General features: G+C 43.8%; 2 protein-coding genes across 2 annotated transcripts in view; both read left to right on the top strand.

Annotated features, from left to right (window-relative positions):
• The window catches only part of gorab (golgin, rab6-interacting), a 22,212-nt gene extending 19,052 nt beyond the window's left edge, over window positions 1–3,160 (top strand). Inside the window, exon 5 of the mRNA XM_061826328.1 lies at window positions 1,634–3,160. Within this exon, the coding sequence (XP_061682312.1) occupies window positions 1,634–1,913 (280 nt within the window). The 3' untranslated portion in view covers window positions 1,914–3,160. The remainder of the gene's footprint in view (window positions 1–1,633) is intronic.
• A 137-nt stretch (window positions 3,161–3,297) lies between these two features.
• Window positions 3,298–17,442, top strand: part of LOC133504117 (uncharacterized) — a 29,145-nt gene continuing 15,000 nt past the window's right edge. Inside the window, exons 1-2 of the mRNA XM_061826327.1 lie at window positions 3,298–10,317; window positions 12,527–15,006. Coding sequence (XP_061682311.1) covers window positions 13,743–15,006 — 1,264 coding nt within the window. The 5' untranslated portion in view covers window positions 3,298–10,317; window positions 12,527–13,742. The remainder of the gene's footprint in view (window positions 10,318–12,526; window positions 15,007–17,442) is intronic.

Genomic DNA, 17,442 nt, shown 5'->3' on the forward strand with positions numbered 1-17,442 from the left:
TCTTTGAGCGCTACAGTCACTCACATTTGACGCACGCGACCCCGCTCACACGCCTCCGTGCTCGTAAATCTGCACAGTCGAAGTTGAAAGACGTTGATTATTTTGTGTAGTCTTGACAATAATTTGCGTGTTTATTTCCTAAACGTTGTTAACTAAACAAGCCTGCTCCAAAACAACCAGTATTCATCTGGAAACAGGAAATGTAAGTTAACCATACTGAGCATGTACAGAAGTTAGGCCGAAATCACACCTTCAGAGCTGCTTCACGTACTGCCAGCGCATTTACGTCGAAAGTCATCAACATCATGAGCCATGTCAAAGGAAATTCAGTTACACCTGGGGGGCTCATTGCGCCGATCGCGAAGCAGTGTGATTGACCCCCCCACGCCCCTGAAAAAGATGTAAGACTATCAAAATTTAAATAGATTAAAATATCACACAATACTGTATATTTCAATTGAAGATTCAAAGTTAAAGAAATCATTTATTGAAAAAAGATGTCACTTTCGACATTCAAAAGATATCACTCACTGAAATAGTCACATTAATTTCTGCTCCGCTCTATCTATCATCCACCTCATCGCTTGATTCAGGTGTGGCCAATACGTCGATCGCATGCACATAAAGGTGTGTTCATGGCAGTCCCGCGATGCGTGCTCCCCCCCACACAACAATGCATCACGATTACCGACAGGAATGTTTGTTACAATGTATCGCAAGCCTGTTGCCACTAACGGTGATTATGTTGAACTAAACTTTCAGCATCTTTAAAACATTGCCGATATAGGCCGTTCATGTTTATTCCTTGACAGGCCAGTGCATTTAACTTTTCTTCGGATAAAGTTTGTCAGATCAAGAATTTTTATTGATGAAAAATGTTAAATAGCGTTTTATATCATGTTCTACTAATATCAGTTGAAATTGGAAATTACCATTTCTCAGTTTGAAATTTAGGTTTATTTTAGCCATGCAATTGTTTATTTTATTTTTTTATTTACAGTTATGTTATATTAATCCAGTAAATTATTTTAATGTCTTGAGATTCCATCCCTAATCCCACCCGCAACTTTATCTGCGAGCTTGACTGACCACACTCGTACATTTTTCAAATGTGAGTGACTGGCGCTATGTCTGTGGCGTGTAATATAATTGTCATTATAATATGGACACGAGCACTACATAACTTGCTCAATAAATTCAAGTGTACAGACTCCAGCAAGATTCTTAAAATATTCACACATTAGTTTTAGTCTCATTCACATACTCTGTTTCGTAACCCATTTCTTTCTTAATTATTAGTATGATGGATTTTTATGGCTTAATAAATTTAATAAAGTTTTAAATATGATATTACACAAACAAAAAACAATTTTCTCGCAAGTCAGGGCGTCCATAGAGCCAGTGTTGCTAAATGTGCAGAGTGGGTCACCAACTGTCATTGATTTGCAATGGTCTGGTCCAATCGAGTTTGCCCACTGTGCAATGTGGTTAAAAATGTTAAGATTTTTTTTGTTACTAAAGTTGTTTGTGAATGAGGCATGTGACATTTATCTTTGTCTTTTGTGTGTGCGTGTGTGTGCGCGCGGTTGTGTGTGTGTGTGGTTTACCGCTCTTTTTTTTTTTTCCTTTACAGAAAGAAGTATGACAAGGCAGAGACAGAGTATGTCATGGCCAAGTTAGATCTACACAAGAAAACAGACCTTAAGGAGCAGCTGACGGAGCACCTTTGTGCTGTCATCCAACAAAACGAGCTACGCAAAGCCCACAAACTAGAAGAACTGATGCAGCAGTTGCAACTTCAGGGCACTGAGGAGGCGCTAGAGAAGCAGAAAGAAGAAGTCAATGTGCGAAACTTCGATCTCCAAGGACATGTGAAAGAGCAGAATGGTGTCTTGGAGGGAATGGTGCAATGAACACCCACAGAGGAAAAAAGTTTTAAGAAGGATGATGGCATTCATCTGGAGCACCATTTGACAAATGAACCAAAGCTTGAGCAAGACTGTAAAACAGAAGTGCTGCGAGAATGAAGTGGTGGCTCATACATGACATTGTCCATTCCTCAGAGGGAGTCATAAACTCTGCAGCATCATGTAATTTTTACAACATATTTATCTGATGTGATCTAAATGTTTGCAGAATACAGTTTATTTCCAGATAGTGTTTTCACCACTACACACAAAGTATAGGGACATATTCTTGCCGCAAGTTGCAAAAAAACCCAAAAAACCTCCCCCACCCCCACAAATGTTTATAATTCTCACGTTCTGCTCTCCCGGAAAAGCTCTTTCGATAGAGGCACTGCGATCGAATTTCGCGATGCGTCATGGGTAATTGTCACCATATATACTTCCGGTTTCATCTGCACGTTTCTGTTCACCGGTCTTAGGCATGTTTTTACAGTGTAAAATCTTATTTTACCTTCTTTACCATGGGCTTCAGGTGTGCTGCAGCTCAATGCACATCTGATAGTCATAAGAGTGTCAAAAGTTATCCATGGATGTCAGCTGTGCGTTGGCTCAGGTAGCCTAAACATCTCAGAAACGTAGCTCGATGGAAGCGCCTTGTGAGAAGGGGTGGGAAAGATTCCACTGGCTATGTCGACGTGTTCAATGTTGATAGGCGTACCCGCTTGTGCTCAAGACACTTTGATCCACAATCTATAAGAGATGACAAAATTTTGTCTGCCATTTTGTGGATTGCTACCGAAAAGCGGAAGTGTTGATGGTGACACTGTGCAAAAATCGACCACACCACCTCTAGCGAATTAGCTTTTTTGGAGAGCAGAACGCGAGAATTGTTTAGAGCACACAAAATGGCACCAAACCTGGCTTTAAAAAAGTATTTGTTTGTCAGTATATTATGGAAATGATTCCAAAAATTACAAATATGTGGGATCTGATACCAATTGAGAATTAGAGTATTCGATGCAACACCAAATGTTTGTGAGTGGTGAAGTTTAGTTATTTGAATAATTAGCTCAAAGCGATAAATGAATTTACCCTGTGAACCACTGAAATCATCAGAGGTTTTACCAGGCAAACAAATGTTCGTATACTTTTGCTCACATGAGAATTGGGTGTTTTCAAAGTCGAAGTTTGGTATCAGTTTCTGTAAGTACCTGGAAAAAGAAGAATAAATGTTCTTACTTGTCTCAATTATATTTTGGTGTACAAGTCAGATATCTGTTTTTACAACAAATGTAAAAGAATTTGTTTTTACATACAGGTGCACCTCGCCACAACCGGGGAAACAATTTCAGGAGGCAAATTCAAATTGTTACATCAATGAAACGCACGGACAAATTTTTTGTCCAGATTGATTTACGACAGCTAATATGAATTTAAAGTTTAATCTCAACATTTGAAATACAGTGGTACCTCAAATTATAGAATATTTTGTGCATCCAAGAGAGCAGGTGGAAAGGTAGTAAAGCGATAAGTTTAGGAACAGGGTTTAAATGATTTTACCATGGAGTAGATGGGAAGAGAGATGGAGAACGGATTATTTTAAAGGAAGGAAGCAGAGCTGGAAGTGGCACAAATGAAGATTTTGAGGTTCTCACTGGAGGGCTTGGAGATGAGGCTCAAGAGAGCAGATGTTGATGGTTTGGAAATGTCCAGAGGCGAGAGAGCGAGTATATTGATAGAAGTTTGCTGATGATGGAGGTGCCAGGCAAAAGATCGAGAGGAAGCCCAAAGAGAAGGTGAATGGATGTTGTGAGTGAAGACATGAGGGCAGTTGGTGTTAGAGAGGAAGATGCAGGAGATAGGCTTACATGGAAAAAGATGAGACGCTCTGGCGGACCAAAACATCCAACTTTGGCTGTCCCTCTAATGAGCTAATTTCAAATACTATCTGACCTGCATACTCCGAGAGAGAACCTCAAGATCTTCTTTTCTGCTACCTCTAGCTCTGCTTCATGTTGTCTCATCAGTGGCACTCTCTCTAATCCGTACATTATGGCCGGCCTCACCACTGTTTTATAAACTTTGCCTTAGCAGACTGTTCTGTCACATAACACTTCCTTACCACACTCACCAATGGTTTGGATTGTTGACCCCAAATATTTGAAGTCATCCACCCTCACTATCTCTTCTCCCTGTAGCCTCACTCTTCCCCCTCCACCCCTCTCATTCACACACATATATTCTGTTTTATTTCGGCTAATCTTGATTTCTTTCCTTTCTGGTGAATGCCTTTATCTTTCTAATTGTTCCTCCAACTGATCCTTGCTTTCACTGCATAGGACAATGTCATCTGCGAAGATCGTGATCCAAGGGTATTCCAGTCTAACTTCATCTGTCAGCTTATCCATTAGCACAGCAAAGAGGAAGGGGCTCAGAGCTTAACCCTGATGCAGTCTCGACCTCCACTTTAAATTCTTCTGTCACACCTACAGCACACCTCACCACTGTTCTGCTGCCCTCATACATGTCCTGCACTATTCCGACATCTTTCTCCGTCACACCAGACTTAGCCATGCAGTACCACAGTTCCTCTCTTGGTATTCTGTCATGGGCTTTCTCTCGCTCCAACAAAAAAAAACAATGTAGCTCCTTCTGACCTCTGTATTTTTCCACGAGCATTCTCACGGCAAATATGCATCTGTGGTACTCTTTCTCGGTGTGAAACCATACTGTTGCTCGCAGATACTTCTATCCTGAGTCTAGCCTCCACGACTCTTTCCCATAACTTCATTGTGTGGCTCATCAACTTTATTCCTCTATAGTTCCCACAGCTCTGAACATCCCCTTTGTTCTTAAAAATGGGAACTAGAACACTTTTCCTCCATTCTTCAGGCATCTTTTCGCCCGCTAGTATTCTGTTGAATAAGTTGGTCAAAGATTCCACAGCCACCTCTCCAAATTGTTTCAATACTTCCACAGGTATGTCATCAGGACCAACTGCCTTTTTCATCCTATTTACTGCCTTTCTAACTTCCCCCTTCCTAATCATTGCCACTTCCTGGTCCTTCACACTTGCCTCTTCTCCTCTTCCAACTTCTCAAAGTATTTTTTCCATCTATTCAGCACACGAATGGCACCAGTCAACACATTTCCATCGCTATCCTTGATCACCCTGACCTGATGCACATCCTTCCCATCTCTATCCTTGTGTCTGGCCAAACTTTTCTCCTTCTTTTGTGTCCAACCTGGTTTAGATGTCGTCATATGCCTCTTGTTTAGCCTTCACCATCTCTCCCTTTGCCCTACGTTGCATCTTAATGTATTACCTTTGCCTCTCCTGAGTCCTCTGTCGCACTTCTTGTTCGCTAATCTCTTTCCTTGTATTACTTCCTGTATTTTGGGGTTCCACCACCAAGTCTCTTCCCCTCTCCTACCGGAAGACACATAAGTACTCCCCTGCCTGTCTCTTTGATCACCTTGACTGTCGTTGTCCAGTCTGCCGGGAGCTCCTCCTGTTCATCGAGAGCCTGTCTCACCTCTTTCCGAAAGGCCGCACAACATTGCTCTTTTCTCAGATTCCAGCACATGGTTCTCTGCTCTACATTTGTCTTCTTAATATTCCTACCCACACCAGCGTTATCCGACACACCACCATCCTATGCTGTCGAGCTACACTCTCCCCTACCACTACCTTTCCAGTCAGTAACCTCCTTCAGATTACATCAAAATATAATCCATCTCTGTGCTTCTACCTCCACTCTTGTAGGTCACTCTACGTTCCTGCCTCTTCTGGGAAAAAAACATGTTCACTACTGCCATTTCCATCCTTCTTGGAAAGTCCACCACCATCTGTCCATCAAAGTTCCTTTCCTGGATGCTGTACTTACCCATCAGTTCTTCATCGCTCCTGTTTTCTTCAACATGTCGATTACAATCTGCAGCAATCACAATTCTCTGTCTGGGATGCTCCGAACTACTTCATCTTGTTTTTTCCAGAATTTCTCTTTCAACTCTAGGTAGAATCCTACCTACCCTATATAGCCGCTAATCACATTATACACAACACCCTCAATTTCAAATTTCAGCCCCATCACTCGATCTGATAATCTTTTCACCTTCAATACATTCTTAGTCAGCTCTTCCTTAATAACCCCTACTCCATTTCTCTTCCAGCCATTGCATCCACTCCATGGTACAATTATTCAAACCCTGCTCCTAAACATGTAGCCTTACTACTGTTCCACCTGGTAACCTGGATGCACAATATATCAACCTTTCTCGTAATTGTCATGTCAACCAACTCCTGACCTTTTCCTGTCATAGTCCCAACATTTGAAGTTCTAACACTCAGTTGTAGGATCTGTGCATTACTCTTCTCCTGCTGACAAATCTGCTTTCCTCTTCTTTGTTTTTAACGGCAGCTGAATTTCAACCTCCAGGTTAACGGTGCCAGAGGCGGGCGTTGTCAACCCAGGCCACTGGGACCCTCGGGGTTAGGTGGAGCCTCTGCCACAGAGAGACACACTCATCTGAAAAACGACTCATTTCGGGGGTGGAGCCTTGCACACACTACAGGTGGACCTGCTATTGTGCGACTGGATTAGCCTGGAGTCTTTCATATTCACGCCCAAGAAAAACCAATTCGTTTCGAGAATTCCCCGTTGAGCAGTCTGTCATATGCAGTGAACATTTCACCCAGGACTCTTTTACTGGTGGACTCCTGTCTGAGTTTTGAATGTAAAAAAATAAAACAAAACGATTAAAACCTGGATCGGTGCCTACCAAAAAGCCAGTTCCAACACCTGAACAGATCGCTGTTGGTAATGGCACAAAATGCGAACTTGGATCGGCCGCTGAACCCAGACACGCTTCAACAAGCTCAGTACCAAAACTGCGAAGAGCTTTTGTTAAAGGCAAAGTTCCGGATATGTGTATTTTATTTTCCTGAAAACTTTAACACTGTTTACATGGTTGAATGATAGAAGCACGTTGTTCTTAGCGAAAAATATTTTATTACCGCAAACCGTTTGACAGTTCTCAACTACAAAAACAGTGTACATGGCTGATATATTCGCAGCTCTTAATCATCTCAACCAGCAGATGCAGGGGGGTGGAGTGGTACCTGCATTTGTACAAATGGTGGCATGGTAGAGCAGTTGGAAAGCGTTGACCTCACAGTGCTGAGGACACATGTTCAATCCCAGCCCTCCCTTTGTGGTGTTTGCATGTTCTCCCCGTGCCTGCGTGGGTTTTCTCGGGGCACTCCGGTTTCCTCCCACATCCCAAAAATATGCAACATTAATTGGACACACTAAACTGCCCCTAGGTGTAATTGTTAGTGCTGCTGTCTCAATGTGCCCTGCGATTGGCTGGAAACCAGTTCAGGGTGTACCCTGCCTCCTGCCCATTTGACAGCTGAGATAGGCTCCAGCACTCCTGCAACCCTTGTGAGGATAAGGAGCTAAGAAAATGGATGTATGTACAGTGAAGAGAATGAGTATTTGAACACCCTGCTATATTGCTTAGAAATAATGGAGGGGTCTGAAATTTTCATCGTAGGTGCATGTCCGCTGTGAGAGAAATAATCTAAAAAGAAAAATCCAGAAATCACAATGTATGATTTTTTTTTTTTTAAGGATTTATTTCTGTGATACAGCTGTAAATAAATATTTGAACACCTGAGAAAACCAATGTTAATATTTGGGACAGTAGCCTTCGTTTGCATTTACAGGGGTCAAATGTTTCCTGTAGTTGTTCACCAGGTTTGCACACACTGCAGGAGGGATTTTGGCCCACTCCTCCACACAGATCTTCTCTAGATCAGACAGGTTTCTGGGCTGCTGCTGAGAAACACGGAGTTTCAGCTCCCTCCAAAGATTTTCCATTGGGTTTAGGTCTGGAGACTGGCTAGGCCACGCCAGAACCTTGATATGCTTCTTACAGAGCCACTCCCTGGTTTTCCTTGCTGTGTGCTTCAAGTAATTGTCATGTTGAAAGACCCAGCCACGACCCATCTTCAATGCTCCGACTGAGGGAAAGAGGTTGTTCCCCAAAATCTTACAATACATGACCGCGGTCATCCTCTCCTTTATACACTGCAGTCATCCTGTCCCATGTGGGGAAAAACACCCTCAAAGCATGATCCTACCACCCCCATGCTTCACACTAGGGATGGTGTTCTTGGGATGGAACTCATCATTTGTCTTCCTCCAAACACGGTTTGTGGAATTATGACCAAAAAGTTCCATTTTGGTCTCATCTGACCCCAAAACTTTCTCCCATCACTCCTCTATATCATCCAAATGGTCATTGGCAAACTTAAGACAGGCCTTGACATGTGCTGACTTAAGCAGGGGAACCTTCCGTGCCATGCATGATTTCAAACCATGATGTCTTAGTGTATTTCCAACAGTCACCTTGGAAACGGTGGTACCAGCTCTTTTCAGGTCATTGACCAAGTCCTGTCGTGTAGTCCTGGGCTGATTCCTCACCTTTCTAAGGATCATTGAGGCCCCATGAGGTGATATCTTGCATTGGGCTCCACTTCGATTGAGATTGACTGTCATGTTTAGCTTCTTCCATTATCTAATGATTGCTCCAAAAGTGGACCTTTTTTCACCAAGCAGATTGTCAATTTCTCCGTCACCCTTTCCAGCCATGTGGAGTCATACAATTTTGTCTCTGTCTTTGGACATCTCTTTGGTCTGGGCCATGTTACAAGTTTGAGTCTTACTGATTGTATGGGGTGGACAGGTGTCTTTATGCAGCTAACAACCTCACACAGGTGCATCTGATTCCACGATAATACCTTGAGTAGAGGTGGACTTTGAAAGGCGGACTAACAGGTCTTGAGGGTCATAATTCTCGCTGATAGACAGGTGTTTTAATACTTATTTGGAGCTGTAGCACACAAATAAATCCTTAAAAAAATAATACAGAGTGATTTCTGGATTTTAATTTTTAGATTCTCTCTCTCACAGTGGACATGCACCTACAATGAACATTTCAGATCCTCCATGATTTCTTAGTGGGAGAACTTGCAATATAGCAGGGTGTTCGAATACTCATTTTCTTCACTGTACGTGTTGGTGTGTCCCTCCGCCAGGCGCGGTCCTGCTCTAGTTTCCATACCTCTGAAAATTGACTTTGTTCTTAAAAACGGGGACTAGCACACCTTTCCTCCATTCTTCTGGCATTTTCTCTCCTGCTAGTATTCTATTGAATAAGTTGGTCAAAAACTCCACAGCCACCTCTCCAAATTGCTTACATACCTCCACTGGTATGTCATCAGGACCAACTGTCTTTCCATTTTTCATTCTGTTCAGTGCCTTTCTACCTTCCCCCTTACTAATCATTGCCACTTCCTGGTCATTCACACTTGCCTCTTCAACTCTACCTTCTCTCCCATTCTCTTCATTCATCAACTTCTCAAAGTACTCTTTTCATCTACTTAGCACACTACTGGCACCAGTCAACATATTTCCATCGCTATCCTTAATCACCTTTACTTGCTGCACATCCTTCCATCTCTATCCTTCTCTCTGGCCAACCTGTAGAGATCCTTTTCTCCCTCTTTTGTATCCAACCTGGTGTACATGTCATATGACTCTTGTTTTGCCTTCGCCCACCTCAACCTTTGCCCTACATCGCATCTCAATGTATTCCTTCCGCCTCTCCCCAGTCCTCTCCATGTCCCACTTCTTATTCGCTAATCTCTTTCCTTGGATGACTTCCTGTATTTTAGGGTTCCAACATCGAGTCTCCTTCTCCCCTTTCCTCCCAGAAGGCACGCCAAGTACTCTCCTGCCTACCTCTCTGAGTACCTCGGCAGTTGTATTCCAGTCTTCCGGGAGCTCTTCCTGTCCATCTAGAGCCTGTCTCAGCTCTTTCCGAAAGGCCGCACGACATTCTTCCTTCCTCAACTTCCACCACCTGATTCTCTGCTCTCCCTTTGTTTTCTTAATCTTCCTACCCACCAGCAGAGTCATCCTACACACCACCGTCCTATGCTGTCGAGCCACATTCTCTCCCACCACAACCTTACAATCTATGGCCTCCTTCAGATTATATCATCTGCGCAAAATATAATCCACCTGCGTATGGTTTTATGGATATATACAAATTTTTTTTGTGCAGGGTTTTTAATTTTCATAAAATGCTACATAGTATTAAAACAAGCATTTTTTCATAAGTCACTCAAAGAATAGGAGACTTGTTTGGACCATTATGGTGCACCATAAAATAGATTGAAATCGACCTGTGCTTTATCTACACATTTTCTTTCTCATTTTATAAACTTTGAACCTCATTTTTCTATATCAATTACAGATGTTGCAGGAAGCATATTCTGCACAAGAGGTTGACAGTAAACCAGCAGATGCTGAATCTCCATCTTTGGCCCATTCCAAAAGTAATGTGACATATTTATACAAAATATAAGCATACAGTTAAATAAAAGTGCTAAGAATCTAGTTCTGTGGTGTATGTTTACTTAGTATACAAACATATACTGTACATCAAACAAAAAAAAGAAAGAAAAAAAAAATCGGCACGTAGATCATTTAAATCCTGTGTACTTTTGGCCCTTCGGATGAGGAATGGTGTCACAAATCTTTGACACGCAGCAGGATGGAAGTGGCACGCGGTTATTTCTGCCAAAAATCCCCCAACACCATCTCACAAGCTGTTTATAAACACTATGTCTGCTTAAGATGAAAATATTGAATGGGACTGTTTGAACAGACATTCTGCTTTTAGCAGGAACAATAATAGTATAAATAATTCTTTATTTTGGAAAATCTTAATGTAAATAGTCCAGCACAGAGGCGAAGCTATAAAGCATTGGCCTCACAATTATGAAGACCCGTGTTCAATCCCGTCCCCACCTGTGTAAAATTTGCGTGTTCGCCCCATGCCTGCGTGTGTTTTCTCCGGGATGTCCAGTTCCTTCTGCTTGATGATAGCTGGGATAGGCTCAGCACTCCCACGACCCCTGTGAGGATAAGCGATGAAGAAAATGGATGGATAGCTGACTGTCAATGTAAAAAAACTGGGCTGATTAGGAGAAATAATAATTTTTAAAATAGCTCTTACTCGTGCTGTGGAAAATCCAGTCGCTGCCGATACTGTTGCCTGAATTGTAAAAAGGGAACCTCCAGTACCGATGCGTTCACACAGCTGGCAATAAATCCTGGGTGCTCCGTCATGCACTGGAGCAGATGGTCTGGATAATCTGTCATTTTCTGGTGAATAAGTTGACTCTCGTGCATAGGTATGCAGCATTTACATGCATACCTGTGGATATAATAAAAATCTGTTCACATTCACAAACTTTTACAGCTCAAAGACCAATATCAGTCCAGTAAACAGAACCATCCATCCCACTTAAAGTTTGATTTTAAGCATTTAGTGAAAAACAAAACCACAAGTTACCGGTTTACAGCTTTCAGTATAAAGTTTTGTGGTTTTGGTCATGACATCTTGGGAAAATTGTGACTAAAATGGGGTTTAGATGGGTCTGGGTACTGTCTGGTTATGGTTTACCACGTAAAATTATATTTATGGTGAAGCAAGATATCACCAGATATTGTCAAATATCGTGGTAACATTTTATCCTTATTTGTGAAAATAAACCAATTTAGACTGTAGACTACGTTATCATCTTCTGTTTTGGTGAGATAATAAATGAGCCTTGTACACGCAAATTAGTGACGCACATTGTACTGCAGATAGTTTCTCATACAAGTACGGGCAGATCCATTGCACTGTACAATGAACAACCGGGTGGTCGCGTACCTATCTACTAAATACACGGCATTTGTATAATTTTAAAATAAGACCGAAAACTTTGTATATCCGTTCAGGATATCGAAGCTTTTACTATTTATCAGTTTATGACTCATAAAGGGTTATGTAAATACTTTTTGCTTGAAATATATTATGCGGATGATGCGTGGGGCTTTGTTATGTTATAAAAGAAAGAAAAAGCATTGCATATGAAGCAAAGGTTGTCAGCCAACTTGTTTGTGTTAAAGTGTTGTGTGACAGGAAAGACAAAACCACAGGTAACAGTTTTCCCCAGCTGCGAAAGGTCAACAGTGCAAAGGGCAGTCAGAGTGCATCAACTGACAGACAACTTCTTTAAAGTGTGGTCAGGCTTCGAACGAAGAACCAGGCGATAGACACCGCAGATGAGTCACAACACCCAGATGGGAGGAGAACAGAGTCAGCCAATTAATATGCGTTTTGATTTAGGAAAATGAATATTCATGATGTTTCAATATAACTAGGCAACCCGGATGAGCGTGTTGTCTTTTGGTGGTCACAAGGACACACGTTTTGTGTGAGGGGCCTGGGACCCAGACGTCTATATTAGTTTTATTGTTAGGAATAAAACTTTGGGTGATTTTGATCCAATTGGTCTCTGATCTTCTCTCTGACAGAACGGACATGCCAAATTATTAGGTACGTGGTGAGGAAGTAGACAGAGGTCGTGAAAGTTTATTTTTTGGAGTCAGAGTTAAGAAAAAAGGTGTAATCCTAACAATTTCTTGGTGACCCCGACGTGATGTCAGGAGAAGGATAGTGACAGGAATTGTGGTTTATGTTTAACACATCAGGCAGTGTCTGCGACACTGTTTCTTGGAAGAAAACCAAAGACACCCTCAACACTGAAACCTGACTGGATACAACACCTCCTCTAATGTGGGCCTAGACAAAAAGGTAAGCAGAATACCTATTACTATTTGTTGAAATTCTGCATATTAAATAGTGTTGGAAGGAGGAAAGTTGTGAAAGTTGGGAGTCGGTGGTTTGACGGTAGAAGATAGATAAGTCTGGGACTTGAACAGGATCAGGGATCCAATTGAGAGAGGTCAAGGACCTTAATGATAAACAAGTCTGGGACTTGAAAAGGATCAGGGATCCGTAAAGGGAAGTCCGGGACCTCAGTGAATAAAGGCATAGTGACGACTGTTTCGATAAATACAAGGTGTGAAGAGAAAATTCTTGAGGGGAGTTTTAGTTGTCTAAAGTGGTGCGTATAGCCCCTTCTGTGAGAGATCAGATTGGACAAACGAGGTTGAAAAGAGCGGGTTGTCAGTATGACTGATGAAATGAATGATGGGAGTGAGAGGAATGAATTGATTGAGGATATGTATGTGAAGTTGGAAGCGCAAATTGTGAGTGGCATTGAGAAAAAACAAATTAAGAAGGCGAGAATGAGACACAGGAAAGTTTTTTTCCAAGTAACAAAGTCACCAATTGTTTAGAGGCTTTGCAACAGGGTTGAACATGGAAAGGCTGGCGAGAGAGTTACAAAAGAAGGATGTAGCGGCAATGAGAGAAAGAGTGTTTGGAAGATGAACAGGTGAGTGCAGGGTGGCGTCAGTGAAAGTTGTTAAGAGAAAGAGTGGCAGAAAAAGAACAAGAAAGGAGGTCATTACACAATTTGGCTACAGCAGCCACGGCTTTGGCAGCAGTGGAGGAGGTTAAGAGAAAGAGAAAGCAAAAAAAGGGAGAATATGAGTACAAAGGGATTTACCCATCCTTGCCGGCTGCTAAACAGCCCACGGCACCCAACTCACATGAAATATTTGAACCACCCCCGTATGTGGAAAAAGGTATTATGGCTCCTCTGGCGACTCTGGGTGGACGAATGGTGATGGATATAGAAGGAGAAGGGGAGAGAGTTGATCCGGGGATAGTCCAGCTGATTTCAGAAGCAATGAACAGAGAAAAGAAGAGAGGAATACACGTCTGAGTTGATGACGTCAACCTCACCGACGCGGAAGGCAGACACAGATGAGGAAGAGCGCAAGAGAGTGAGACAAGAGAATGAACAGCGGAAGCAAATTGTTGAGAGGGAGAAAGAGACGCGCGAAAGAGGCAGCGATGTTGACAAAAGTGAATGAACAGGTAATACAGCGGGGAAAGGAGAAAGGACAGGGGAGGTTTAGAGACAGTAGTGGGAGTAGTGAAGGAGAGGATGAAAGTGAGGTAGGTCAGCAGAGTAGAATGGTGAGGCTTGTAAATCAGGATGTGAGAAGAAAAGTGAGAGAAGAAGGAAAAGAACAGGCACCGTATGCGTTGAGAGAAAGGCAGGAGAAGAAAGGAAGAGGGGGGTCAATGTACCCCATGGTGATTACTAGAGAGGGACAGCAGTATGAACCAATGGTGTTGCGAGATGTCACAGCAATGATTGATAAAATGCCTCCCTTGCATAGGGGAGGAAAGGTGTGGTTGAGCAAATTTTTGGCATTGAGTGGGCAAAGTTGTACTTTGGGTGATTTGAGACAAATACTGGCAGGATGGTGCTCTCTGGTGCAGCTGCAGGCAATTGAGGAGGCGGCAGGCACGGCTGATTTGGGGAGAGAGACACCTCTCCCACGTGTGGCGGGGCAATTGTTTGAGCAGATAAAAATCACATTTCCACAACCCACTGATTTGGCACCAACTATGTTTCCGTGCGACATTAAAATGTCACCAGCTCAACATTATGTAACGTGTGTCGAAAGTTGGATTGAGGCAACAGGTCGACATCCAGCCCTCTCACCCGAGGCGGATGTCCTGTTCCGGATGGCGATCGTTGATGAACTTCCGCAGGAGGTGAAGCAGCTGATGTCAGATCCGGATATACTGGTATGTGCGGAGGCGCGGTTCAAACGTCATCTGTTTCACCACTGGAGAGTGTTTTGTGAGACCCAGGTTAAAGTAGACAGTGAGGCTGAGGCCCTATCCAAACAATTGATAAAATTACAATTGGCTAAGATGCACGGGGAAGCAAAACAAAGCAAAGTACAGAAAAGAGAGATGCAAATGGTGCAGGGGCGTGGACGACCAGTGTTCCGGGGTGGACTTCGGGGAAGAGGAAGGAGCATGCCGGGTCTCATGATGAGACCACAGTACCAACAGCAATTGAGTGGCGCCTCCTTCATCTGTGGAGCACCAGACCACTGGGCCAGAGAGCGTCCTCAACAGCAACAACAAGGCGGGAGGCCACCACAAGGACCAGGAGGTCCGCCACAAGGTCAAAGAGGAAGACCAGTGTCGGAAGGACCACCGCCCGCTGGACGTCCCTGGACGCAACAACAACATGGAGGTCAGTACTTGCAACACACTGACCTCTGGGACACACAGGGCGAATAGGGGTGCCCAGGGGGCCAGGGGAGCAGGGGCACGGCAGAACCCATGCTACAGGTGACAGTGGCAGGACAGCAGCTCCAGATGCTGGTGGACAAGGGGGCGACATATTCATCAATCAACTCAGTGTTGCCTGCATCATCCCTGTCAAAGAGAACAATGACTTTAATTGGTTTCCTGGGATCACCTCGAACTCTGCACTTCACTAAACCACTTGAAACTGTTGTGAACGAAGGGAGACATCGCCTCTGGCACGCATACATACATTCACAAGAGACTCCCATTAATCTAATGGGCACTGCAAGCAAAGATATTGTGCGGGCCGGAGGGTGTGATTGTCCAGTTCACAGATGGAACGAGCATCCGATGTCAGCAGCACGTCAAACAATATGGTGAGTGGCTCATGGCACCGTTGACCTCGGAGGAGGAGTCGGCAATCATCTACTGGGCCAGACTGGAACCAGAAACACCTGCAGCTGGCGGAGTTTTCTCGGCTTTTCTCCAGTGGAAGGCCTGGATCTGTTCGTTGGCACCATATCATGCACCAGCTGACCCTTTGCACTTCACTCTGTACTATGACCGAAATCATGATGATGTGTATTGGGACATGTTTGAAGAAATAGAAGGTAAATTATGGAAAATAACATCCTCATGCATACTGATTGGCAAAGAAGGTGTGGTGACACTCACAAATTTAACTCAAGAACAAATCTTGTGGTTTAAGATGGCGGGTGAGGGGTCTCCACACATCTCATTGGCAGTAACCCTGGGCCATGAGGCGCGACAGTTGGGACCAATGGTCAAACGCCTCATGGGACAGGTTGATTGGCAGAAAACACAGACACCACATGTATATTGGTCACCCTCTCAAAAAGCATATTAAATTTAACAAGACATGAAAGATGAAGGGTTGTTGGAAATGGTTTTGTTGTCACGCACACACGGTCTGCAATTAATGGATCATGAGCAGGCAGCAGTTATGCTGGAAGAGGTGCCCAACACGGTGTGGTCTCAAGGACCATTTGATGTGGGGCTCTGTCATTTAAGTGAACCTGTAACTTTACAAATTGATGAGACAGGTGATCTGGCGACCTCAATATCGATAGCCAGCAGAAGCAGACCAGGGGATAGAGGACACACTGTGTGGGCTCTGGGACATAGGAGTATTGGAGGTGTCAACGTCATCATGGAACACGTGTTGAGACCGGTGAGAAAAGCAGACGGTGTAACATGGAGGATGGCACACGACCTCCGACCGGTAAATGAGGTGACAACTACGCCTGTTCTGCCAGTGCCTGACCCACACAGAATTTTGTCATCATTGAGCCCGCAGTATCAGTGGTTCACGGTGATTGAATTGACCAATGCATATTTTAGTCTTCCATTAGATCCATCTGTTAGGCATGTGTTTGCATTTACGTACAAGGGTGTTAAATTGCAATATACCTGGTTGCCACAAGGGTTCAAAAACGCGCCAGGCATTTTCAATCAAATGCTGAAAGATCTGCTAAGCCCGTGCCAGATGCCACAAGGAACTGTGTTGGTGCAATATGTTGATGATTTGTTGATTGCAGCAATAAACGAAGTGTGTTTAAAAGGGACACGGAAGGTGCTCACATGGTTGGGGGAGAAAGGATTCAAGGTGTCCAAAAAGAAGTTGCAGTGCTGCCGTCAGAGAGTTGTGTTCCTAGGACGAGTGATAACACCAGGAGGTTTGAGCATGTCCCCCGACCACAGGAACGCAATCCTTCACCACCCACGACCCACCACAGTCCAGGAAATGTCGTCGTTTTTGGGGCTGTGCGGATACAGCCGGCAATATATTCCTCGTTTTGTAGATCGGACCGGGGTCCTGAGGGACATAATCAAAGCCCAGGGAGCTAGAAACCCGAAAGCGACCCTGGAGTGGACGCCGGAAGCGTGAGAGCAGTTTGTGAAACTGGTGCAGGACCTGTCCTCTGCAGCTGCATTGGCCACGCCTGACTACTCCCTGCCCTTCCATTTGGATGTGGCCATTTCCGGTAAAACAGTTAATGGTGCACTCTATCAGAAAATTCATCACAAACGTCCAGTTCTAATGTATTGTAGTGTCCCACTAGACAACATCGAGCAGCGACAGCCAGAGTGTGCCAGGTATGCGGCAGGATTAGCAAAGATCTTGCTTAAAACTGCCCACACAGTAATGGGACACCCTGTTTTTGTCCTGACGGACCACGCCATCTCATCTTTTGCGGCATCTGCAGCATTCACATTGACACCATTGAGACAATCGAGACTGATTAAAACGCTGACAGCACCCAACATTAATTATGTACATACAGGAATCAACATGGCTGACCAATTAGTGGTGGGACCTCACGAGTGTGCAGAAAGAGTTCAGACAGTGGCCAAAGTG

Source organism: Syngnathoides biaculeatus, chromosome 7 (assembly GCF_019802595.1).
Source record: "Syngnathoides biaculeatus isolate LvHL_M chromosome 7, ASM1980259v1, whole genome shotgun sequence".
Lineage (NCBI taxonomy): Eukaryota > Metazoa > Chordata > Actinopteri > Syngnathiformes > Syngnathidae > Syngnathoides > Syngnathoides biaculeatus.